This window comes from Antennarius striatus, chromosome 23, assembly GCF_040054535.1.
Source record: "Antennarius striatus isolate MH-2024 chromosome 23, ASM4005453v1, whole genome shotgun sequence".
Taxonomy (NCBI): Eukaryota; Metazoa; Chordata; class Actinopteri; order Lophiiformes; family Antennariidae; genus Antennarius; species Antennarius striatus.
In genome coordinates, this window is record NC_090798.1 from 1,085,501 (window position 1) to 1,112,300 (window position 26,800).

The 26,800-nt window shown below is 45.5% G+C and overlaps 1 protein-coding gene across 5 annotated transcripts in view; it reads right to left on the bottom strand.

Moving 5' to 3' along the window:
• The window catches only part of pcdh7b (protocadherin 7b), a 96,738-nt gene extending 85,639 nt beyond the window's left edge, over positions 1-11,099 (bottom strand). For all 5 annotated transcript variants that reach the window (XM_068308765.1, XM_068308764.1, XM_068308763.1 and 2 more), the window contains exon 1: positions 8,187-11,099. In XM_068308765.1, coding sequence (XP_068164866.1) covers positions 8,187-10,976 — 2,790 coding nt within the window. In that variant the 5' untranslated portion in view covers positions 10,977-11,099. The remainder of the gene's footprint in view (positions 1-8,186) is intronic.
• Positions 11,100-26,800: the final 15,701 nt, after the last annotated feature.

Consider the following 26,800-nt stretch of genomic DNA (forward strand, 5'->3'; position numbering starts at 1 on the left):
GTCAGAGTTCTAATGAGAATGTCTCTTACATGAGACCTAACCCTCATTTAGATCTCTATTTTTACTGCATGGCCAACAAACATCAATAGTTTTCTGCATATGTTAATTTCACATATCCCCAAAAACACTTTTAATTACCAGTAAGTGACATGAGCTTTGCACATTTTCATTTTTAAGGAAAAAGTTTTTTTTTAAAAAGGGGAACACGCTGTTTCCAGAGGGATTCAACGTCTGTCATTTTAGCAGAAGATGGCAATTAGGTACACAATATTTCCATCACAAGCAAACTAATTAATTTGCAAGTGTGCTTGTAGTGTATAATAATAATAATAGTAATATCTGAGGGAACATTCAGAGATTTGAGTTTAATGCACCTGTTTTAGAGAAGACTCTGAGTTAATTAATGAAACCTAAGGCAAAGCTTCAGTCATAATGACCGGGACATTCTAAAGTAAAACATCAAATTACAGCTGAGGACAAACTGTACAAATCGCTGCTTCGGTTTGTCGTCCAACGTGAGGATGTGTCCATGTTTCACCAAAAAATGTTGCTAGATAACAATCCGAGACCAAAACTAACTCCAACCAAAGAGACCATTACTTTCTCTAAACAAAATTAAGGGGTATCATCAAATATCTGTGTGGTAAACCGCCTAAAGTTAAAAAAAAAATTGACTTTAAAGTTTCTAACTTCACACAGAGTCTTGCTGAGTTATGTCGACTCGACACCAAGCGTCACCAGTGAAGAATGTGCTGCATAAGACCAAAGTTATTGAAAGTTTATAACAAAAAAAATCCCAGAGTTTATCAAAAACACATTTTTCTTTATTATATGCTGCAATATAATCAGAAAGGGATCGGTAATGTCTGTCACTGAACTAAAAATGTGAAATGAAAAAGAACCGATAGCGTGTTTTCTAAATGTTTCTGTAGAACATGAACATCACTCAATCAATGTGTGGAAATATTTTGGTTTTACTTCTTTTTTTTTTCGTGCTACCTTAATAAATTTTCAGATTTGCACTTTGTAGACGGTCCCTATCCACACCTCTTACTAATGGCTGTACTTCATTTGTTTGTCCAGCTGAGAGGAATCCTTGTGTAAATGAAAATGAGCTTGAACACATCCCAAACAAGGTTTTGTTCTGACAGCATTTATATCATGAATTATTGATCCAGGAACTCAATCCGTGAAAGTTTTACCACATTTATTCAAATCATCCCCCTTGTCTTCATCCTCCAAGACCAATTTGGGGATTGTCAGAACAATCAACAACTTTAATTGGCCAATGGCTTCAGTTTTTTATTTTAAACCTGTCTCATGATATTTACCTCCCGTGCTGCGGCAAATCCACTAGTGTTAAAAAATACATGTTGCCATGGCGCTACCCTGGAGTGTGAAACAATATGAGGGTTCTGAAAAACACTTTAAACCTGTTTTTATAAAGCAGTTTAAACCTGTAGAAAGGTCTCCTCTCAATGATATGTGCTAAGAAATGACTTCAGAGATGAAACTGAAATAGCAACAATGAAGGATTCTCTCCAGATTTCCCTCCTAATAATCAGAAATCTGGATCTTTTGTGTAAAATGTGGTTACTAATTGTGTTGCAGAACTAAAATGGACAGAAAATGTTGGAATAATTCAGCATCAGAGGTCCATGTGCTGCCAGGACACATCTGTCATCATCTGCTTCTTGGTGATCAACTAACTATACCAAGGCTGTAACCTTGTTCTGGTTTCAATTTAATCCCACGCTGCTGTTTGCAGCATGATAAATGAGCAAGCCGAGCAACAAAGCTCAACAAGAAGCAGGCAAATTGAAAAAAAATTTGTAGAATTTTTCTAGCATGCTGTGGCTGTACTTCATATTTCTGTTGATTGGATAACAGCTGCCCGGCGAGGCTGCTCATACACTCCGGCTGCCCTGTTGACCTTCATTCTCCGGCAGGCGGGCAGACTCTTCTGTCCAATGACGAGCGCTATCGGGCTCCTTGGGCCCCCATTTTTACCGACTTAAATCCAGGTTACATTTGTACACCTGCAATTAGGAGGTTTGAAATCTCATTGTCAGTCAAGATGGTGTCCAATAAATAGGTCTGGAGGAGCGAAGGAGCCTCCGACTCTTTGCTCGAGGCTATTCGCGGGTAAAGCGGGTCGTCATCGGCGTAGAGCTGTCGTCGCTTTTTAACAGTCGGAGATAAAGCGCCGCTGCAACCCTCAGGCGCCGGATACCTCTGTGCGCATGTGTGAAGACAGCATATGAAATCACCACACACACATACAAATATAATCAACTACATTCCTTGGGTAAACACACACACACACACACACACACACAGGATATTGAAACCCTCTCAGGCATGTCGTGGTGCGTGTGCCCGGCGAGGAGGATGATGGAGAGGCTGAACTGTGGAGGCCCTCGTTCGCACTCCTCTCCAGCCCTCACAGGGTAGACACACACACACACACACACACACACACACACACCCACACACACCCCACGTTGCGCGTACCTGCTGGGTACACCGTGCACAAACTTCCGCACAGGTCCCCCCAGGCTTTGATGGATGGTCGGTGAGCGCTCCACCTCCTGTTTCATACACATATAATCTCATTTGGGGGGGGGCACACGGTGGGGGCCACACCAAACCAGAGCTAATAGAAACAGTCAAGCTGTCCTCGTCCTCCCCAGCCGGAGTCGTATCCATTATATTCCGCTGCTTAGCAAATATGTATGACTGCAGCGCGTTAATAGAAAGTTATATCCTTTAGACAATAAAAGACGATGGCTTTGGTTGCATTATTTATTCTAGACTAGTTCTTAATGCGTTCTGTGCAGTCAGGAGGCTTCAGTGCATTTAAATTTTAGCAGCTTTTTAATAAAAAAGAGAGGAGGTCAGAGTCTATAATAGACTATGAGGTAAGAGAGAGAATCAGTCCAAGACTGCCATAGAAAAATCAATCTGTACGGTATATATCTGTTAAATATGCTTCGATTACACCGTTAAACCTGAGAACCTGTCAGATTCTGGCCCGGTTGGATCCAGAATCTCCTTCCTGTGGGTCTGGGAGACCAATCGTAAGCTTGCATTTTGCTGCCAGAGCAAAACAGCGACTCCGAGGAGTAAATTATGGATCCACGCGTCTGGCTTTCATGACTCGTATTCTCATCTTCATGAAGGCCGCCAGTGACAACAGGGGTGATGCTTGGATGGGGTTGTGGGAGGGGTGGGGGTGGGGGGGCATGTACCCTGCTGGTTCCCTTGACACCCTGGACCCCGTGTGGGCAGCTCTGACAGGACGTGACTCAACTGATTCATGGCGGTGTTTGCTCCGAAACGAGGACGACGGAAACGGAATCAGAAAAAAAAAAGAACGAGAATGACAATCAAGCGTACGATTGGCTCGTGACCTTTTTCTCCGCATAACAACAACAGCAAAAAAAAAAAAAAATTGCATCATTATGGAAGTGATTCCAAAAAGACATCATTGCAATTTTGATGAGTTGTATTGTCAAGAGAGAACAAAACGGCGATGCTTTTGCCCATTAGTCCCACAAACACGGAAGCCTCACGTCTGATCCGTGTTCCTGTGCTCCGGCTCGTCGACAGGGAACTATTCCCGAGGGTTGTACGCCCGCGAAGCTAAAGTGATGTTCTCATCGAGTTGCTTGTGGCTTCCGAAGTCGATACCAGAGGACAGCTACAGCCAAATCAGCGTGGCTTGTATAGCAGATCATAGACCTTGGGAGACTTGTAAAAGTCAATTTACTGTACAAACTCCTCCTAACAATTGCCATGAAAAACCAGTCGACAGTGTGTGTGTGTGTGTGTGTGTGTGTGTGATGATTGATACTGCCACAGGAAAGGCAAATCTACAGAAATGAATCAGCTTTATCCTGGTGAGCCCTATCTAATGTGATTGCTGCCGAGGATGAAATGACATTCCATTTTCCTTGTGGCATCAAATTGAAAGAAGCTGCAAGAAGAAGAAGAAGACGAAGAAGAAGACGAAGAAGAGGACGGTGGCGTCCCAGACGCTCCCACTTACAATCAGCATGACGGAGAGCAATCAGTTTGATGCGGCTTAAAATTTCTTGTCTGTTTCATCCTTTCCCTTCCTTTGCATTTTTTGGCATCTATTCTGGATAGAAGTCTAGACTTCGCTTAGCATGAAGACAAATGCTGCAAACTTGAATATTAAGCATTCCTAAGAGAGAAAATTATATTTTAATTTTCTATTTAGATTTCCAAGTTGGGTTTCAGCTCTAACTGCCCAGACTGAACTGTTTCCTGCAGTTTGTAGCTCCTTCCTCTTGTTTCTTCAACCGTGAGCTGACCTGTCCAAACAAGCACCGACCTCCAGGGGGTGGGAGGCAACCAAACATTTTAAAGCTCCTTTGGAACCTCCTATCAGGTAATTACCTTATTTGATTCAATGGGGGGGGGGACTGGCTGCCACATCAAGATAAAATCACAGATCTATCTCAAGGGGCAGTTTTGTGCCTGTAGATCACAATTGGCGACAGCCGCCGGAGAAGAATACCTAGACGTTGGGGAATAGTTGACACGACGACTCAATCTTGACCACAAATGGCGTGAAAGTAGGGTTTTGGAGCCGCTTGTGGCTTTTCATTGGTGTTTAGTCAGATACATTTTATAGGGTGAAGCAAATGAGGCCGGAGGCAAAGTAGGGAATTTTCATGTTGGCTTCCTGATGGGCCCAGAAGCTTGAAGGTCACTCACATCCTGTAGCTTCGGCTACAATCGCCACTCGTTCACCTGCATTTGCATGGGGCTATTGTTTGTCCTGTGAGGATTTGCCCCATGCAAATCAGTTGGAATCAACATGTGGTGACCAGGTTGCGTCGGCAACCGCCCCAGAGCCGGGCAGGTGAGCATCACAACCGGGGTTAAAGGCCGCGTCCAGCTCCGCTCAATGTTCAGCCAGTGTGAGCGTTGGCCTGCCCCTACAGGGGATACGAGCTGCTGCGGCGGCAGCGGCGGCAGCGGCTAACCGCTGATTATAAGCGATCCTCGTGGGGCACGAGTGGCACTTTGAAGTGCAATGACATAACAAAAGCTGATGGCTCGTGCTAATTCAGCGGCTAAATTATTTCATTACTCACTGCATTACGGTTGGACGGCATTATTTCACAGCATCAGACGGAGAAGGAGCCTCTGCCAAGCATAAAGTTAAGTGCATGCATTAAGCATCAGTCTCTGGAAGGAATGGTCACATGTAGTGGAAGGAGATGCAAGAGATGCTACGATTCTGCAAAAAAAAAAAAAAAGGCAAACAAAACCTACTTAAGAACCAATAAAAGAAGTTGCATGAGCCTTTAAAAATTTTCAGCCTGTTGCCGCTATTGTTAAAGCCCCTCGACAGCTGCTGGGTGACACGCCGGCTTCTCCCTCAGCGTTATCTCAGCTTAATGACTGTTTAAATGTCTGGTGGGCTCAAAAAGAAAGGCTCACCTCAAGGATAAACTTCCTCTGTTGCCTGGTTACCTGGCGGAGTCGTTTCGCCTATGCAGTTATTGTGCGATTAGGTGGGTGATGAGAGAGAACGACAGAACCTGATACCTCCAGGAGTCAATGGTCATCACTGTTCTGCCCCTCCATTCCCCTACCCCCTCTCTGTTTTCCCACCCCCGATGGTAGAGGCCATTCTTTAAGCCCCTTAACATGGCCGTCTTTCTTGTGCCCGTCGCTAACTCATCTCCCAGACCGACAGGAATGGAGCATCTCCGCCTGCTGAGGATGTGAAAACAGGCTCATCCGTTATGATCAGCTGACATAAGTGTTAAGACAGCTACATAAGGTATTGATGCATTGATGTTTACCTTCAAAACCTGTTTAGAATGACACAAAATGGACATTTGATAGTCTTGAAAGTTTCCTAAGACTGTTAAAGTCTTCAGCCTGAAGAATAAACCTCAACAAAGCAAAACGTCTTGCTTTTCTAAATTGCTCCCTGAACTAAAACATACCAGAGTGTTACTATCATACTTAGCTGATGACACGTCTGTATATTTTTAGATGCACCATCCCTTAGAATCAGGAGCACGACCGCTTCACCACTTAATCTAATATCGAGGTGGCAGCTTAATGTCATAATTGGAACACATGAACACACACATCTCTTCACCGGATTCTCTTGTGCGATCATTAAATTTCGCCCTCTTCACCTCAACATAATTCATCAACAGCGAGCATTTCCTGAGTGGGATATAAATGGTAATTTCAGCAGCTAGCAGCTATTGTATATTCAATAGCTAACAGGCTTGGCCACACAATAAACATGGAGGACGTTGGAGCTCTGGACAATGTCTCTGATAATCTATTTCACTTTAGCAGCACAAGAAAACACATTGACACGGCATTATAACAAATGCACCTGTTCATAGGCAGCATTAACAAGAGAGGATAAATAAATATATATAAAATATAAGTGGAGGATATAGTGACACACAATACAACGCTGCTGCTGCACCAAATGGAGTGCCTTTTTAATTATGCAGGAGACATCCGAAAGCAACAGCACTCCTCACACTCTGGGAAGCAGCTCAGTGAATACAGCATATTAGAAGCTGTTAGAGACAGAGGAGAGGGAGGAGAGGGGAGAGGAGTAAAAAAGGGGGGAGAGAAATTATAGCGAGGAAGGGAGGGTGAGAGCTTCTACAGAGAAATGAGAGTGGAGGTTTAAAAAGAAACCGCTGTAAGGAAATAGAAAAGACACAATAGAAAAAAAAGGGGGCTGGAGATGTTGAAAGGGTTATGGGTGGGGGAGGCATGCAAAGATATACAGCAGAGGGCCAAAGGAGGGTTCAGGGGTGGAGAAGGTGAAGGTGGGCATGGAATATAAAAACATGAACAAAGGCTTATCTAGAGGAAAAGAAACAACAAAAACACAGGTAAAAAAAAAAAAAGGTAGGATCCAGTCGTGTTGGGGAGACAGCAGCGGACTAGAATTCTAAAGGAGCGATGCTGACACCGAGTTAAAAATAAAATCAATAATTCATTAGACTTTCATAGAAAACACATAAAACGAGTGTCCCGGTTTTTTTTTTTTTCCCCACCTCCCTGAAAACGCAAATCAGCCAACTTCATTATGAATCAACTTAATTTCTCGCTGTTGTTGCAGATACCAGGAAAAAAAACACAGCCCAAGAAAATAAAAAAATAAAAAAAACAAAGTAGAAAGAAATCAAAAAACCTGATGGAAAAAACAGTTCCTGGGATTTGAATATCACAACGTGCCACCTAGACTGTTATCCAGCACTTCAAACAGAAGGAAGAAAGGGGGTTAGCGAGAGGAGGAAAACAGGGAAGAGAGGAGGAGGAAGGAAGGTGAGACTAGCTGGAGGGAGGATGAGGGTGACGAAGAAGAAAAGCACTGGGGGTGGGGGGGTGGGATGGCAGACGAAGAAAAAAACGATAAGTGAGTAAATGAAGCTGAGGCATAATATGAGTGATGATATAAAAATGTCCAACTTCACTGCTCAGCCTGTGAACTGATGCAGAAGAATGTTAATATAACCTCCTGGCCAGATGTTCCCACTTAAGCCAAGACTGGAAAGCTGACTCACAGATCCAACAAAGACACATTTGTGCTGCGTCTACCTTTCTCTTTTATCCTCTTCTGGGGTTTTTTTTTTTCTCATGCCTTTTCTGAGAAGAAGACAAGGCCGCCTTGTCACAGATAGAGGGCAGGGCCTGACATGGCTACGGGGAATGTGGCCCGGCCCCTGCCTCCCTCGCTCGCCTCTGCCGTGAAATAACTGCAAATCAAACCCGTATGCGAGTCGTCTGGAACGCTCTGACTCATATTTGTCGAGGGTTAGCGGTCCTGACACTTCCCTGACAGGAAAGACCACCTCAACGCCCGTTGGGATCAAAGTGGAAAAGTTAGTCATGTTTGCGTCAGGTGCTAACAGTTATCCTCATTAGATAGGTTAAATCTCTTCCTTCCCTTTCAGTATTACATGTGAATGGCACTCCAAACCACAGCAGATCAATACGGCTAACTTGACACACATTAGCACCATAAAGGCAACAAGACTACTGAGAATAGCCCTGTCAGAAAGCATTATGGGAGAGAGAACAGTAAGAGGAGGAAACACAGGACATTCAAGAATGTTGGATGGAAAAAAAAAAAAGAATATGGAGATGTGTCGTCTTACCTGTTTGTTGTACTTGTTGATGGTTTGACTGCTGTATTCAGAGCAGTGGTCAGATCCAAGGGAAATGTTATCTCCGGTGCCAACGAAGGTGTTGGCAGGGGGCAGGTCCTGAACTGCCTGGTGCTTTTTACCAGCCGTGGGCGATTGAGGGTGAAGCTGCACTGTGGGAAGAGGCGAACTGGACTTGTAGTGTCGGGCCAGATCCGGGCTGCCCGGCCCACCGTTGACGGAGCGGTAGCGGCCCATCCCGGGACTGTCCGACAGCTTCTCGTTGACGCCGTCGTAGCGTTGCCCGTTGGGTTTGGAGGCCTCCACGGTGACGATGCTGCTGTAGAGCGGCTGCTTGGACTTCTGTTTCCTCTTATCCTTTTTGGGCTTCTTGGACTTATCGTGCTGCTGCGGGGTGAAGAAGTCCTCGTGGTCCTTCTTGCCAGCTTCGTAGCCGTTCTTGTTCTTGGGGCGGCAGTAGCGGGCCATAACGACCACCAGAATGATGAGGATGACTGTCATGATGCCCGAAACTACTCCGATTACAATGCTGAGCCTCTGTTTGCTGAGATCGTAGTTGGGGTCGCCGGCAATGTTGGTGTTGAGAGACGTGCTAAGGCTCTTAGCCACCTGGGCCTCCACCACTGTGGAATTGGAGAGCGTCTCATTAACATACACGTGCACCAGGGTGGTGGTGCTCTGGGAAGGCTGGCCACTATCGTTCACCTGCACCACCAGTCTGTGGAGGCCGTAATGCTTCTGCTCCAGCTTCCCCACCAGTGAAATGACCCCCGTACCCCCATCGATCTCAAACAACTTGAAGGGATTCCCCCCAATGATGCTGTAGTTCAGGTCTGCGTTGATGCCGGTGTCTGAATCGGTGGCGATGACGGTTCTGACCACCGTTCTGATGTTACTGGAGGGTGGGAGGAGGGTGTAGGAGCTGTTAATTGGGAATGTGACGGTTGGGGCGTTGTCGTTTTCATCCATGACGAAAAGGGAAACCGTGGCGGTGGCGGATCTAGGAGGGTCACCCCCGTCCACGGCTTTGACCAGGAACGTGTACGTCGTTTTCTGCTCCCGATCGAACGACAGAGTGGAGAAAATAGTCCCGGTGTCGTTTTCGATTGAGAAAATGTCCTCCTCTTCCTTCACGAAGAGACTCATCTCCGCGTTCTGGCCTTTATCGGCGTCGATGACCGTCACCATTCCAACCGGGCTGTTTGGCTCCAGGTTCTCCTTGACGTAGAAGGTGAACACATCCTGCATGAACTTTGGTTGGTTGTCATTCTTATCGGCCACCAGGACGACCACCGTCGCCGAGCCCTGAAGGGTGTTGATGCCCTTATCTTTGGCGATCACTTTGAACTCGTAGCGCTCCGTTTGCTCTCTATCCAGAATGGTGTTCACTCGTATGTCTCCACTGTCGGCGTCGATGGAGAAAATCCCACTCACGGACGAATCGAGGGAATAAGCGATCTCAGCGTTCTTCCCACTATCTGCGTCGATGGCCGTCACTGTCGTCACCCTCTCGCCAGGGGCGTTGTTTTCCGGAAACGACACCTCCACGACGTTCTGGCTGAAGATGGGAGGGTTATCGTTCGTGTCTCCCACTTTGACAATCAGAGAGTTATTACTGGTCAGACTGGGGCTTCCAGAATCCACAGCCACTATGACCACGTTGTATTCCTGTGTGGCCTCGTAATCCAGCGGGGCAGATGTATGGAGGAAATATTTCTTTTTATTCTGCTCGCCCTCCATCTCGCTGGCTGGTTTGAGCTGGAAGGGAACATCCCCCACCACCGTGCAGGTCACAATCCCATTTTCCCCCTGGTCTTTATCTGACACCTGAACTAAAGCGATGGGCGTGTCCACCACGACATCCTCCGCCACGTTGGCAATCCCATCTTTCAAGAAAATGCGTCCAATCTTGCGTATCTCGATGGCGGGAACGTTGTCGTTCTCATCCTTGATGTTCAACACCACGGTGGCCTTGTCCATTTTGGGCGGCTGGCCTCGGTCACGGGCCATTACTGTGAACCTCAGCTGGCTGACTTCTTCACGGTCGATGCGGTGCAAGACACTCAGCCACCCTGTGCTCTCATCCAACCTCAGCAGCCTCCGTACCGACTCCGTGGCCGCCCCGAACACGTACTCGATTTGACCGTTGACCCCGACGTCAGCATCCGTCGCTTTGAGCTGCAGGATGGGGGAACCGGGCGAGCTGTTTTCCGGTAGATCGGCCTCGTAGACGCTCTTCTCGAAGCGTGGGTTGTTGTCGTTCACGTCGGTGATCATCACCCTGAGGATGGCCTGCGAAGAGCGAGGGGGGTCACCTCCGTCCCTGACTCGCAGGGTGAGCTCGTAGGAGTCTCTCTGCTCCCGATCGAGGGCCCCCTTAATGATGAGCTGAGGCTGCTTCTCCCCATCGGTGGTGTCAGCAACTTGCAGTTCAAAGACGCTGCTCCTGCTCGCACCGTCGTCAAACCTCCTCTTCCCGGAGTACGGATCCCCAGAAGAGCCCAGGCGCCTCGAGTTCTCCCCGTTGTCTTGGATGAGCTCGTATCTCTCTATTCCATTTCTACCAAAATCTCTGTCTGTGGCTGTGGGCAGCAGATAAAGGGTTCCAATGGGTCTGTTCTCCTCCACAGACAGTGTCAGGACAGGGGAAGGGAAGGACGGGGTGTTATCGTTTATATCTAATATGATGACTTTCCCCTCGAACAGGTCGACCCAGCTCTGAGCCGGTCCGATCACTGACACTTCAAAATCGATGAAGCACTCATTCTCATCAAATATCATCTGGCACTGCTGTAATTTCTCCCGGTCTATGCGCCTCTCGTTGGTGGTGAGCTCACCTGTGATGTTGTCGATTTTGAAAAAATCTGAGCCCGATTCCAGGGTGAACGTCACCTCTCCGGAGCCGGCGACGATGCCCAGGTCAGCGGCCACGTTCCCGACTCTGACATCGGCGGGTCCCTCCTCGGCCAGCCGGTAACGGAGCACTTGCTTGGCAGCGGGCTGATAGACGAGCTGCAGGATGAGCAGGCAATAGTAAAGGTAGTCCACTGCGCCAGTAGTCCTCATTGTGCTCCACTGGAAAAATGTCCACTTTGACTTGAAATAGAAATTATAGTAATAAAAAAATATGTTTTTTTGGGTTTTTTTTTAATCACTCCGGGATTGCCTGAGCTTGCGGGACAATCTTCCGTGAACGCAAAGCTCTGCTGCGGGATGAGTGAGACTTCATCCTCCGGACGACTTCCCTCACATCGCTCCTGCTGCAGTGACGAGCAGCAAGTGAACGGAGCTCTCGTCTCCTCTCTGCTTTTCCTCTCCTCTGTCACTGGTTGTTAGTTGCTCTTTTTTTTTTTTTTTTTACTTCAGTAGATAAAGGAAGCGTAATGATGATGAAAAAGAAAAAAAACACCACAAAAAAAAAAAAGGTCCCGGACGCTCAAAAATGATGCCGCAAATGTGATTCTTGTGCGTAAAAAAAGTGGAAATGTTATTATCCGAGCGTCACATCAACCACAAGGGTGGGATTAATTGATTCAATATCCACTGCTTTACTCACAGTTGGTGATTAGAATCTCCACTTAAAGGCGAGGCTGCAATATTCCTTCTATCCGATGATGTACGTCCATTTAAATGCCCGCGCAGTTTTTTCAAAACTCATCATCCAAGCGAGGATGGAACGCGTCAACTCCTCCGATCCGGAGGATGGTGGATGGTGGATACGAAGCAAATTACCGGGCGCGCTGTTCTTTTTTTCCTCCAAGTCCACTTGCAGCCAGAGAATATACAGTTCTCTCTCCTCGGATCGAACTCCAACAAGACAACCGACTGCAAATACCAGCTTGTGTTTGAAAAGAAGGGAACTAAAAGCAAAAAAAAAACATGAAACGTACATCCGACGTCGTTTTTTCTTGGCAGATTTCGCTTGAACTCCTCAGTTTTTTCCAGATTTCCTCACCTGCAGACGCGCCGCATGTGTTGGCAGCCCCTATCTGCAGCACTGTGAGAGGGATTCACAAATTATATTGCAGTCTCTCTCCTTCTCTCTCCCCCCCCTCCTCTCTCTCCTTCTCTCTCTCCCTTCCACTCGACCCCCCCTTATGGTTTCTTCTCCCTCAGCAGCTCTTGTAAACAGGGTCGGACTTGTTGTTCGGATGCCAGCGGACAATATTTGACCGAAAAGGTACGAAAGGAGCGTCGGTTCCACCGGGGGCCGCGTCTCGGTACTTCACGGAGGACAGCTTCAGTGTTCACGTGTTCCGTACGGAGAGACATCCGTTAATAAAAAGGAAAAATAGCAGATATTTCACCCGCGTTCTAATATTTCATGAAACAGTTTGATGGCGTTGGTCAATAAACACCAAACCCAACTTTTACGCACGCTCCTAACGCGATAACGCGCCCGGTGATCCGTGCGTCACGGCCGCTCCAGGACAGGCGCGGCGCGTCGGGACGGGACCGGGACCGGGACCGGGACCGGGACCGGGACGTGTGCGCAGTGCTGTGGTTTCCCTGTGGTTGGTTAACATGAATGCGTGTGGTCACCGGTGGCCGCCGCGCTCTCCGGTTCAGCTGGACTCTCCGGTGTGAGTCTACCGGGCGCTGATTTCACTCCGCATCCAGGAAATCTGTGGTCGGTAATTCATTTGCGTTAGAAGAGGAGCCGGTTCCGCCAGTCACGTGATCAGAACAAGTGTTTTTTTAATTAATAATAATCTAAACATCATTCCACTGCGGATGCCCAGATCCCCGTGTAGAATGTGTGTGTGTGTGTGTGTGTGTGTGTGTGTGTGTGTGTGTGTGTGTGTGTGTGTGTGTGTGTGTGTGTGTGTGTGTGTGTGTGTGTGTGTCCGACCGCAGCTGCCGTCCGATCATAGGAGATGGGTCCGGTGTCGAACAGTCACGTGATGCTGATGGTCATCCTGGTTTTTTAAGGCTAAAATTCTCCTCAGGGCGCAGCGGGATGCGCAATTGCGCACGTTTGCGGTGCGTCTCTAACGCGTCATGTGCGCATTTGCGATGCTATGTTCAGTGCAGAAATAAATAAATGAGTAAGATGTGGCTTTTGTGGATGCCCATCTCTGAATTGTGATATAAATGTATAGATTTGTAAAGATATTTTAAATTGGGACAGTGAATGAATGTAATGACAGAGGAGTGAAGACTAAGCTGAGTGGAGAAACAGGGGGGGGGGGGGGGGGCAGCCAGCCTCAGCAGCTCTCAGGCGGCTGCTGGAATTCCAACACTGGCCTTATTCTTGCTGACTAGCGCCCTCTATCGGCAGATTCCAACCAACCCCCCCAGTGAAAGTCTGGATGTGTGCGACAGAAAGAAGGGCAAATTCCATGCATTTTAAACTTTTACGCGGGGCAACTGGGTGTCAGGGGGAAATATTTCGATTTTAATTGCGCAATAAAACAAGAACTATTTATGGTGACGGTTTATGAGGGATAATTTATAGACTTAGATTTACTTCTAGACTTAGTTTGAAATGTAATTTATGTTCACGTTAAAGAAATAGTGACGTTTATGACTAAATACAGCTAAAAGTAAAGTTTTATTTTAACAGTTTTGCTAAATAACCCAATAATGGCTGAATAGGAGCCAGCAGGAGATGACTCTTATTAAACACAGACCTTTATATGAGTGTATTTGCATGAATACAAACTGTTCTATTGAACAATCTGTTCTAGAGAAAGACTTAATTCACATTGTTCCCATGATGTGTGTGTACAACATGTCAAAGAAAGACAGTTTAAAGCATGTGCTTCAGAAACAAGCCTCACTCTCAGGGGTAGACATAAGTAGTTGCCATGGAAATGCAATAGGGAGAGAGACCACTCCACCATATGGCTGATGTGTACTTGCAATTGTTTGAATATATATGAAATAGTTTTAAAGTTGTGCTCCATGCTGTGAAAAAATAAAAAATAAAAAAAAAGAAATAATCTGAATTCAATGTTTTCACCCCCAAAAAATAGGAAAAACAAGAATGTTAAAGATCCCCAAATATCAAAAGGCGCCAGTCTTGCGCTGCTTTTGATGTGTCAGCCTATTTTCTACGTCTCCTATTGGAAATCTGAGTAATAAACCCTTAAGGCGATTTAAAAAAAAAAAAAATCAGAACATTCACATTCAGCTGTGGACAGGCTCGTCCGCGGCGCCGCCGGATCAAACAATAATAACTCGGCGTCCCAAGGCCTTTGGAATAACCAGTTAGAATATGGAATTGAGCTTGTAGGCAATTTCCAGACAGTGTTTACTATTAGCAGCATGCATATCAAGGCTCCGAATCATCTGTGAAAAATCATTACCATAGGTCTGTGCAGAATCAATCTTGCTCTCAAGTGGATGATTGGTCCAAAATGATGCCAGGGAAAAAAAAATCTCTTCATGCAGTTACGAAAACCTCATCATGATGTTCAGAAAGTCACTCGCACTCCCTTTGCAATGACTGATAGCACAAAATTAAAACCAGTGCTGATAAGAGATGATACACCATTCCATTTTTTATATTTTTTATTTTGCCAAAAAGAAGTAATTTTCTGATTGAATCATTTGCATATTGAATAGATCGAGCCAAAGTTTAGGTAATGACTGAATGACAAAAAAAAATGTCAGTTGCTTCAGAAAACATATCGTTCTTTCTTTTTATTTGTGCTCATGGCCCATGGATGAGAAGTTTTAATGAAATGTGGGAAGTGAAAATGAGAAATTGAGATGATTCCCTCCGTATTTTTTATTTTTTATATTTGAACACTGTATGCAGCTTCCGGAGTCTGGATCCGATGGGACTCCACGTTCCAGACTGACAAACAGCTGCTGACTACCCAAGCAGACATATTTGGGGTTGTGAACAGTTGTGAAAAGATGAGGTAAGCCCATCTGACAGAAACATCAGGAGGATGGAGTTGGAGAAGATCTGGAAGCATCAAGGGGTTGAAGAAACAGCTGGAATAGACGCGTGAGGCGAAGCCGAAGTGGCCCTGGTGGTGCGCGGAACACGAGGGGATATGAAAACTGACGCGGGTTCCAGATTTAACATCTGAAGTCTCTGGAAAGGAAGCAGCATAACTTCTATTCTTACTGTTTTGTATTTAAGAGTTTACATGATGGCATCCTCCTCCTTTTTCCACCATAGTTGTTTTTGAGGACGCGTTTGACTCTTCACTGCCCTCTTGTGGCAAAATCGATTCCAATGTGAAAGATCCATAGCGTTATGTGGGCCACTGAGACAAATAAATGTAGAATAAGTCATATTTAAGCCTCCCATTAGTCATGAAGTGTCTCTTGAAATGGGTAAAAAAAAATCTGTAAAAGGAAGTACTCATAAATTTGCCATTTTTCTCACTCATGCTCATTAAATGTCTTCACCAATAATGCCCCAGCTGCTCATCCGTTTTCCAGTGATCTCATTCTATATAACTTGAAAATGGACTGTTGAACCATAGCATGAACATAAATATTGCTACGTCACCGATATCCAAAGATATCCCATTTGAGGAGAAATATGTTTACAGCTTCAGAGGTGTGGATTTCAGTTTGAAAAAAAATGTGAGAAAAACACTGGTGAAACTGTTATTTCCAGTCCAGAATCCACAGGGAGCCGCGATTTCTAAAGGGGTTCAATTTGCATCATCTTCCAATGAGTCGTGTCCAAAAAGTCAAGAAAAACGTGCAACGCTTCAGAAAAAACAACAACAGCAAAGAACCGACGGCTCCAGGATGCACGCAGCTTCCATTTTTCAACGTATTTCCATAAATTAATTGTCCTGCAATCATTAATGTCACGTGGTGACAGCGCCATTAGTCCATCCTTCAGTCCTGAGCGTTAAATAATTCAGTGCTTCCTGTTGGGAGACTTGTTCATCCTTCCAATAGCAGTAAATAGACTCTCTGGCTTTGAAGGAGGTGCTTGACTGATCACATCGGTGTGTTTTCTCACCGGCGCTTCAGCCATCAGGTGTTCAGGGTGAACAGAATTAATTACGTCCAGTGGTGGAGTGTAACTGGGTGGATTTACTCAAGTATGGCTCTGAAGGCTCGGGTTTCACTTACGTCAGGCTGTTATTGTCTAGCTCATTCAAACCCTTCCATAATACCCTGTCGTGGTTCTATATTGGTGTCGTGATGCTCTGCAGGACTGGATGGTGGCAGGAGGCGGGGCCAAACCTCGTCTCCTCACCTGTGCCTCATCAGTTTGATCAGCCAGAGGTTATAAGTCGTGTTCCGTCCCAGAAGAACTGCGTGAACCTGGCTCTGGTTGAGCTCCTGTGTTCTCTTGTAGTTGATGTTACTCATGTTTTTTAACTTCTTTCTCCAGTTTCTAGAACATTTCTGGATTTTCTCTTGCTAGTATTTCCCTTAGCGGTGTTTTTGTGTTTGTTACTTTGCCTCTTGTGGTGTTTTTGAGAGGACGGGGGTTTTTTTTGTTAAACTGCGTCATAAATAAATCTGTGTGCAATTTCACTCTGGATTTGGGTCCTGGCTCTTAAACACCCTGTGACACACTCTACACATATAATACATGATGCCAGACATGGAATTCAACACAGAAACAAATATAAAGAGATTATATAGACAAAACAGTAATTGGGACAACAATGGCTAAAACTGGCCAAGTCCTTGAAAGTCTATTCAAAGGCTATTTTAAGTGCTAGGCTATAATAACAGAGAAATGTGTCATTTAGAATGATTAAAACCCGTAACTTTTCAAAGGTGTACAAAACTGTGGTGAGACCAGCGATGTTGTTTGGTCTAGAGACAGTGTCACTGAGGAAAAGACAGGAGACAGAGCTGGAGGTAGTAGAGATGAAGATGCTGAGGTTCTCTCTGGGAGTGACCAGGATGGATAGGATCAGGAATGAGTACATCAGAGGGACAGCACATGTTAGAGGTTCTGGAGATAAAGTCAGAGAGGCCAGACTGAGATGGTTTGGACATGTCCAGAGGAGAGATAGTGAATATATTGGTAGAAGGATGCTGAGTTCTGAACTGCCAGGCAGGAGGCCTAGAGGAAGACCAAAGAGGAGGTTTATGGATGTAGTGAAAGAGGACATGAAGGTAGTTGGTGTGAGAGAAGAGGATGAGAAGACAGGGTTAGATGGAGGACACTGATTGGCTGTGGAGACCCCTGAAGGGAAAAGCCCAGAAGAAAAGAAGAAGAAGACAACCTGTAACTTTTCAATGACAAAAGTCGTCTATTCTGTCTCCCAAGCTGCAAAAAACTTCATTCAATTTCAACAGAAACAGAATACGGTTCATTAAATCCATCATCGGTTGTCTGGCAGGTCGGGGCTGGTTGGAAGTAGACCGTTAATTCATTGCGGTAAATATTCCAGCAATACATCCTGTCTGCTCGCGATAAATTGCTAACGTCGTAAATGCTGTCTGGTGGCTTTGGTGAGAGCAATTTGGCAGCAAAATTTCCCTCAATACTGGATCAATAACAAAACCTTTTGTCCCCATTTAGACAAGAAAGATGGAAAACATCTCATCCAGGTTGAAAAAATACGAGTTGAGTGTGTTGAAAAGAAATTCTCCTAGAAAAGTAAAGAATTTCAATTAGCAGCTAAATGTTAAAACAAACATGACACGTTTTTTTTTTCATTTACATTTTGCATGTAATACTTCTAAACTTATATTTTAATTAGATAAATAAAGAGCGCGTTGGTAGTCATGAAGCATTTCCATGAATTGAATTCCCTGCTTTTACTTCCGTGTGAAGACGCTGCTAAAGATTCTGCTATTGGCAGCAGATTAAGGGATGAAGAGTTGCTTTGCAGCGCGCAGCATTTGTTGCTATTATAACATAGCAGAACATTATTAATGATGATTAACACCAAAGCAGGGCTGTTTTGTCTAATAAGCATGTTTTCTTATTGGACTGCAATTAGCACATCTTTCTTGCAGCTCCATGCAAAGTGCATCTCCGGTCTCTGGTGGTTACCTCAGGGGGTTTAATGGAGCAGAAAGGTGAGGGTAGAAAGCTTCCCACGATGCTTCTTGGTGCCTCTAGTCCCACCAACGTTACGCCAACACTCCTTCACCCTACACACAGCATCAATGCATGCACGCGTCTTTATTTTCCACATGCATTCGTCAACGTCTTTGCACACTAGTGTCCATTTCCCCTTGTTTGCCATCGTGTGGACACGTCAGTCACTTTCCTCAGACGAGTCTGATCTCTGACCACAAGGCCTCAGGGAGAGACGTGCGAGCGATCTGTCAAAAATGTGTGAAAAAAGAGGAGAAACCAGTCGGTGGTGTTGAGCCAGGCTGCTCTTAGGTGTCTCTTTGTAGCGCCGCCTGAGAGCTAATCTGTCACGACATCATCCAATTTGAACGCCAACGCCGAGTGACTCCATGGCGCGGAGAAAACGCGTCCGGTGGTGAAGCTCAGCGGGTCTTTTTCTCCAGCTTGTTGCTATTTTGAGACTCTCACTGCTTCATTCAGGACTATTCCCCCTGGAACTTGTTGGAGAGATCTCAATCAGGTAGTACCAGGGGCCAAACTAGGTGGTGCCTAGCTTTAACTATAAGAAGGAAATAGTCTTGTGTTCTGGTAAACTAAGCTATTTGTTTGAAGTAGTGCAAAGAAAACGACAACCTGTATTTATTTATTTCTAATAACTTAATTATTATATGTTCATTATCTCTGAATGCCCTGCTGGGATTGGCAGATTTCAGCGGAGCTGAGCCCTCACGAACGCCGGCCCGTTGTTGTTGCCTTCAGGGTAAAGGGACATGAACACTGTATGCATTAGTCACCCCCCACCCCCCCTACCCCCAGTCAGTCAGTCACAACTTAATCACTGACACCAGTGACACGAGGGACATGCTGCTCTTCAAAAGCCCTCAAACTTCAAAGTGGGGGGGGGGTGGCTCTCAAAGCAGTCATTCAGAGGCGTCTTTTCAATGGGATGGGGGGTCGCCGTGGTGACTCTGAATGGACTGATTTGGAGCAAACATGGTTTGAGGCGACGTGCATTGTGATAATTCCAGTGTGGACACTCTATCCTCCGTCCTGATCCTCAATGAGCTCGCAGGGAGAGCTTTGAAAACACTTAAGAGGGATGCTGAGCACAATAGCCCCACTAATTCCACCCCCCACCCCCCCACCCTAGAAGAAGAAGAAAAAAGCTAGCAGAGCACGCAACACTGGCCACATTATTAGGATCTGCTGCAGGAATGAAAAAACGAGTGAGTGCCCCCCCTCCCCTTCCCGTGGCCTAAAAATTGCCGAGCTGACTAAATCTCTGTTATTTACATGCATTAAAGTGAAAAACAGCAGCTGCATTGTGACACTCATTTTGTTTTGGTGCAAATAGTCCCAAGACTGCCCACCCTCCTACCCTCACGGACTCCGTCAACTCCTGCAGACGCGCAAGAAGGTGTTTCATGTGAAGGGTCGTCCTTTCCAATGTGCGGTTACTTGCTGAAGTGCCACGGTTCAGTTTGCGTGCATGCACGAGCGTGCACGCTTGTCCGTTCACGTGGGGGGGGGGTTTTTCGGAGTGTTTGTGTGCACCGTCCTGCAGTTGCGGCAGACAATAAGGAGACACCTGCTTGGTGATTCGGAGCTGGCTGTCAAAAACCAGGAAAGAAAAGTGCGGTGGGTGAAAAAAATACCCAGGCAGCCCTGAGATATATCTATTCTGGCTCCCCGCTCCCCTCAAGCTGCCGGTAGGAGACTTCAGAATGGCTCCACTTCCTGCCACAGAGTGGGCTCGGCCCTGTCAAAATGTCTTTGAATGGAAAATACCGACTGAAAAGTTCCCCACTTTCCTCCTCTCTCTTCCTCTGTTTCCCCCTCTCTCTCCCTCGTCCTCCAACCCTCCTTCCTCTCCCCCTTCTGTCCATCCTTCATCGCACACTGAAAGGGCATCTCATCCTCTCCAGTGAAGCTCTCATTGAATGCTGCCTTTGCTCTGAGAAAAACACTCTCTTCCTCCCTCTCTCACCCCTTTCTCTCTCTCACTGGAGCTCTGCCAGAGTTCGCGTCTCGGTGAGGTATCTGCCAGTCACTCAGAAGTCTATTCCTCACTAAAAGATGATGTCTATCTCCTGGGTCCTGTCTGTAGAGCAGCACAGGTCTCGCTACCTTTTTGTCGGGAGTGATTATGATCTGTGTCGCCGACAGAGAGACAAAACCAGGGCCAAATTAATTAGTCCGGGTCACAAACGAGGAATATTTGCATGTTTTGCAACCTAAATTACCCAATAAATGAACATTATCTGTGTTAATGATATTAAATACAGATGCTCAAAGCAAGATTCAAGGATCTCAGAGGTTAATCTGGGCACTGATGTTGGGCATTGCATAGGGTTCCAGGTATTTCTAAAGGTGGTTGTTTGGGTTGGATCCTGGCAATGTTCCGATTCTGTCAGAGATTCTTCAATGCAATTCAATTCTGTACTTTAAGCACACACTGTAAAGAGTTTCTTAGAGTATTAATATCAGGGGTAAAACGTGAAAAACAACTTCAGAACAAAATAGAACACAAGTTGTCAATGTGAACAGAAGTCATTGATCGTACGGATGTTCCAGAAGTCTATCCGCCAACCGAAAGTTGGTTTCTTCCATTTATAGTTAATCTCACACTTCTCCCACGGCCATGGCCAAAAAAAAAAATCCATTCAGCCTCCCATTATTTCATGTGGCTTCATCACCTGTGGCCAGAAGGATCCACCTAATGGCCATTTTTATTTAATAATTGGTTATCTTGACATTTCAAACCGGCTCCATAATTTGCTCATCTCCACTGTGAGTGGCTTGTTAATTAGAGTGTGTCCGTGCTTAGCTCATCATTTCCAAAATGGATTTGAGGTCATTGTGGGATTACATGGTTGGCATTCTTAGGACATGTTCATTAAAAATGTCAGTTTTGCCAAACCAGCCTAAGAATTTAACCTAACTCCTGTGGACTAGCCGCAGGGACAGAGTTAATACCCGGATGTTAAGACCCCAAAAAGGGAATCAGTCGGTTTATTTATCTGCATATCTGTAAATTTGCATTCAGTCCTGTCTTTTCTGTGAGATATAGTCTGCAGGATGGAGGGTGATATGTGCCCTGACAGTAGTGAAGCGAGGGAGATCCATGTTCTCCGAGTTAACTCCAAGGGAAAAGGAGTAAACGTCCTTGTGAAAGTCTTGAGATGAGTGATGGCTCAGTCCGCGCCTTCAATCTCTCCACAATGCTCATCGCAGTAATAATTCATTCTGCATCCTCAGAAATGGAAAATATTGATTTTCAATGAATAACACACTAAAACCAGCATAAAGCCCTCTCTAAGATTGCTGGTAAAGTTAAAATAGTATGCATCTCCAGGCGTCAAAACGCGCATCCGAGTCCAAGGGAGCTGCAAATTTGGAGTCCTTGTTGGGTTCCAGAGGGTCAAACTGACAAATAAGAAGCGCTGCGGTCTTTATTTACTGGTGTAACTGCAGACACAGCTGTCAAACATGAACTGGTGCTTTTAAAAAATGCTTCAGAATTAAATAAAAAAAAACCTGACTCCTTGCATATGCTCAACCCACGATGTGACCATATCAATGAAAGCGATTCCCGCAGGATTAATGCGATCTTCAGCATCGGTCAATAGATTATCCAAGATTAATGCTCCCGATCAGCGTTTCTGCGGAATTACCTCATTTCCATACACTCCGACATGCCTCTGGAAAGATTGAGGAGATTATCAACTGCACTTTTCCAGACTCATATTAATCTCAAACCTTCACACCCGCCACCTGCTTATTAATAAAACAGCATCCGGCACTTGGTCAACATCAAAAAGGGGCCCCTGGTGCGCGATACGAGGCGCTCGCCTTTGATAAGAGCAACAGGATTTGTTTAGGGATAAAAAATGCTCCTGTTTTACTGAGAATTGAGAATTAAAAGTGCTAATTCTTTAAAATCTTGACACGTGATTCCCTTTTTTTTAACGCACACAGAGATGACAGATGTGCGTGCATCAGCCACAGCCTGTACTGTTATACTGTTTATCATTCATACATTCTCACCAGAAAGTATTCCGCAGTATGAAAAAGACAAATCTGCACACTTTAGTGTTTGACAAAGAGAATTTACGAAGCTGAACCTGTGTGCACTTTTGGAAATTGGCAATAATTCACACCTGAAGCCGAAGGAACACAGTTCATCGAGTTGATTTTTAATCAACTAGTGCTCTGTGTCAAAACCATTTTTTAAGTAACTAGGGATTATATAGTGGGGAGGAAAAAGAGGGTTTTATTGAGGCCCCAAATCACTTGAATTTCTGCAAAAGAAGAATTTCCTGCATCCTCAGCTGTCGAGGGAGAACTCCAACGGATGTAGGGTGACCAACAGACGACAACGTAGAAATGGTACAACTAATAGGAATCATTTTGCAGGAGGAACAAACTCGGACGTACTCAACTGGGACAGGCTTGTTGTTCTAATTGGTTTACTGATAAATATATTGATGACTTTGTTCTGGAGAATGGGAATAGTTTACGACCGGCGCTGTTTGCAGGGCTGGCGGTGCCGTCTGTCGACTACAACGCTCTCTCAGCGCATGCATATATGCAAAAAGGCATGAGTTGTGATGTGCAGCTGACCTAGGGGAACATATGGAAGTGACTTTATTGAGAAAAAACACACAGCGCTGAAGAGAATTTGATTTGTTTCATATTAAAGCAGTCAGTCAATTCATCCTGGTTATAAAAAAATCCAGTGAAACCTCCGTTCTACCGTGAAGCTGAGAAATGTTTGCTGACGAAACCATTAGGTTTGCATGCAGAACTGAAAATGTACTAAAAAATACATGTGAAAAACATACATGTTCTATTCCCATCATGCCTTCTGTGTTGTTTTTCAGCCTCAGAAGTCTCGCCCTCAACTCCGAACACAGAAACAACCGATGTTGATGTGAACGTTAAAACATTACATTGGGTTTCATTTATTTCTATATTAAGTCTTTCCATGAGGAGGAGAACGTTCGTATGTCAAGAGTTTTCTTCTTGAGAAACAGGCGCTGGCCTCTTTAAATGACTTCCCAGTGGGTGTTTGCGTGTGTGTGTGTGTGTGTGTGTGTGTGTGTGTGTGTGTGTGTGTGTGTGTGTGTGTGTGTGTGTGTGTGTATGATCTTCCTCCCTCTTCAGGCCCTCGCGTCTCATTTTATACCCCCTGAAATCACTCAACTTGTCCAGAGTTGGCACATTACCCTCCAGCCCTCGCCCTGTCTCTTACTCGTCCCCTCTCCCCTGGCCTCCCGTACACCCCCCTGGCCTCCACCGGCCCCCCAGGAGTGCAATCTGTTGTCCTCTGGTATTGATCAGGCACACAAGGTTTTGATTAGCACACTTGGCTGGATAATGGGGGGCTTCACTGCGTGATTGTACTCAACTGCTCCATTGTCTTCCTCCTCTGTTGGCAACGGAGTACTTCACTTCATTGGAGTCAGTGATTGGATGCACCCTGGAATCCCCCCCCCCCCCTCATCTACCCTCTGCGGCAAAAAAGATCCAAGAGTCTTTTCCTCTCTCCACTTGACTGAGTGTTTTGTTGGGTTTTCTCACACTCAGGCCAGATGTAATGTGCAGCCCTGAGGTGTCTGCGACCAAAGAGATCTACATTTTTGCCGGGTTGAATTATTCATTGACAGAGCTATCGGCCGGTCAGGCCTTCTGGCACGACAGGGTAAGAGTCAGCCAGGGTGACCCCATTCACTGGTCAGCCAGTTGGGGTCTCTTAAGGTTTAATCGTACAGTTAATGCTACTATTGTGTGCCAACTAATGCTATTCCAGGCTTTCACTCACTTCCAAGCTTCCATTAAATCTAGAATAATGCCAGGGCTATTCACACAGCGGGAATTAAAAGCGGTGCACTCTTTATATTTAACTTTCAGACCAACTCTCACCTCACGTATCCCCCAATCTCCATTTTCATACAAGGACCCCGTCTTTTAAATAAACCCCCCACCCCCCGAGCCCCCTGTAAGAGCAAAGACGTTTGATTTTCCCGTTTGACTTTGACTGTTCTTTCCTTGGCTTGTCATTCTGGTCAGGTGTTTCCAGGTCAGGACGGTCTGACTGTTGCTCTCATGGACTCTCGCCTCCCTAAAAAGTTTCGAGAGACTTCGGAGGGTCGTCTGGTTTCCACAAACATCTCCTGATCGTCTGACTTCTTGGCCTCTTTGTTCCGCGCTGACTCATTGTACACAGAGCCTCCATTGAGAGTCCAACTTGCCAAACTAAAAAAAGGACACTTCTCCAGTCGTGTCCATTAGCAGGAAACTGGCTGTGCTGCATTCTGTGCGCTCCTTGGATGAGCTTGGCCGACCACTCGAGCGATGTACTCGCCAACAGATGTAGCGTAGCCTCTCCAAACAGTGTGTGTGTGGGGGGGGTCTGACTGACTCCAACTTGGCCAGGAGTCTAGGGAGTTGTCGACGGAGCCGGAGGAAAAGAAGGAGAGAAAATCAAGGATATGAGGAGAGGATGGAGGGGAAAAGAAAAGATGAGGAGAGACAAATAGAGATGGGTGGTGGGAGGAGTGGTGGTACGTGGGAGATGAGTTGCTCCCCAGAGGGATCACTCTTGGTGTCTCACTCCACTGGTCCTTCTAATGTGTGACGCTCAGGAGATTGACAGACTGTGTAAAACTCAGCCCACAGGAGAAAACAACAACAACAACACAAGTCAGACACATGAAGACGGCGGCTCTACCGGGGTGTGCCGGAAAGAGGTTGCGGTCGGGGGTGTTTTGGGGGGGCGTTGAGATGGACAGCAGCAGTTGACGTAACCTTTACACATTCTGGGAAGGTTAGCTGAGCATTAGAGCCCCTTTTTTACCCTCTGCAAGACTCTCACGATAGCACGAATCTGAAAGTTGGGGAGGTTAGTGTCTAATTACAGATCAAATCAGAAAATGCTTTTGTCTTAAGGTGGCAAATATATTTTTTCAATTATCTCTTGCAAAAAAAGAGCATTTTAGCTAAATCCTTATCTTATTTATTTGCGATGCTCCTGTTAAATGGACCAAAAGTGAAAAAAAATGATGTAAAACGATAATGCAGATAGGTTGGGCTTCACTTGCCCTTGTTTTGGGATCTTTGTTGGTTTTTATTTTGAAGGAACTTAAGCTTTTTTTTTGAGAGAGTATGTTAGGAATGGGAATGAGGAGATATGAGGAAACACAACCTCCATGTCAAACTTGACAGTCTACGGTCTGTTCCTCCACCCCAGAGTCCCTCTATGGGGGGCCAGACCAGTGTTTCCCATTGAAAATCCAGGGAAGTGACTACGCTGCTCTTAATGGAGGTGGGGGGGGGGGATCAACCATATGTGCATTTCCTCAAGCAAGCTGTTCCTCTTTTTATGCCCCTGAGTCGGTGTGTTCAGGTTGTCTATCCGTCATCTCCCTCGGCTTTCTGTCTCACGAATGCAATTCATCAACAATGTGAAGTTGGCAACTTGGTCATATGTGTCAATTTGAGCTGAGAGATGAACTGATTAGAATTCGGCGGCCAAAACTCACGGTTTGTGATCTCAAAAGGCATTTCTTTGATTATAAGTGAAATTGCGATGCTAGAAATTCTCCAAGGTGAATGGTTGAATCAATAGTGATGTCATATGGTTTGCAAAAGCATTGTGTGACTACATTACCCAGAAAAAGAAGGGGAGATTGATCATTTAGCTTTATTATCGCAAATAATGTAGACATGTCAGACCATTTTCAGAAGAAATACGGGATTGTGGAGCAGGGAAGTTGGCGAAGGTCGTATCAAGAAGACTGTCAGGGCGAGCACACTGGAGGCAGCAGAATATACCAGAGATCTGAGGCATGGAGAGAAAATGGAAAGAGAAAGAATGGAGTTGGAGCGCCGAGACTACGGCTGCGGTTGAGAGGTAGTCGTTGGATCTGACGATTGGCGGAGATCGACACTGGGGTCAAAGGGTACGCCTCTGATCCTAGTGCAATTTTTTCAACAGGAACCCAAATGGATCTTGGAGCACTTTGCCTCTCTCCTATTACACCAAAGAAAAATTAAACTTCATACCTTTTATTTAAGTCCTTCAAAGCCTCTGCTATACATAGACTATTACATAACACTGGGCAGACATACACGCAAACTCCAACTTAACTCGACGGCGGAGGTGAACAACTTGGAGGCGATAATCTTTACTTTCTTGGAAACATCAGAAAAAAAAAAGTGCTGCTTGAAAAGATAGCTCAGCTGATAGAGCGTGGCACCTTCTTCGGTTCATTGTGGTGCACCAACCCACCCCCGGAATAAAAAAAAAACCCAGTGTTGCTACAGTCGGCGAGAGCTGCAGTCATAGTGGGTGTCTGCACCATCAATCACCAGCAAAATGAGAGTTACGCTTTACCAGAAGTTTCTTCAAACACTGTATGTGTGTGGTTTTACTGGAGGGAAACATTTTTTACTTGGATGACTTTCTCCCAGAGAAACAAATGGCTGTGAACTCTTTTAATGGAATATTCAGATTGTGTTGTGTTGCATCGAGTTTAGTTCTCTGTGATTTGATGGGAACAAACAGAATTCCATGCATTTCCACTGTAAATGACACATTAGTACGTATATACGTGCATTTTGGTTGTAT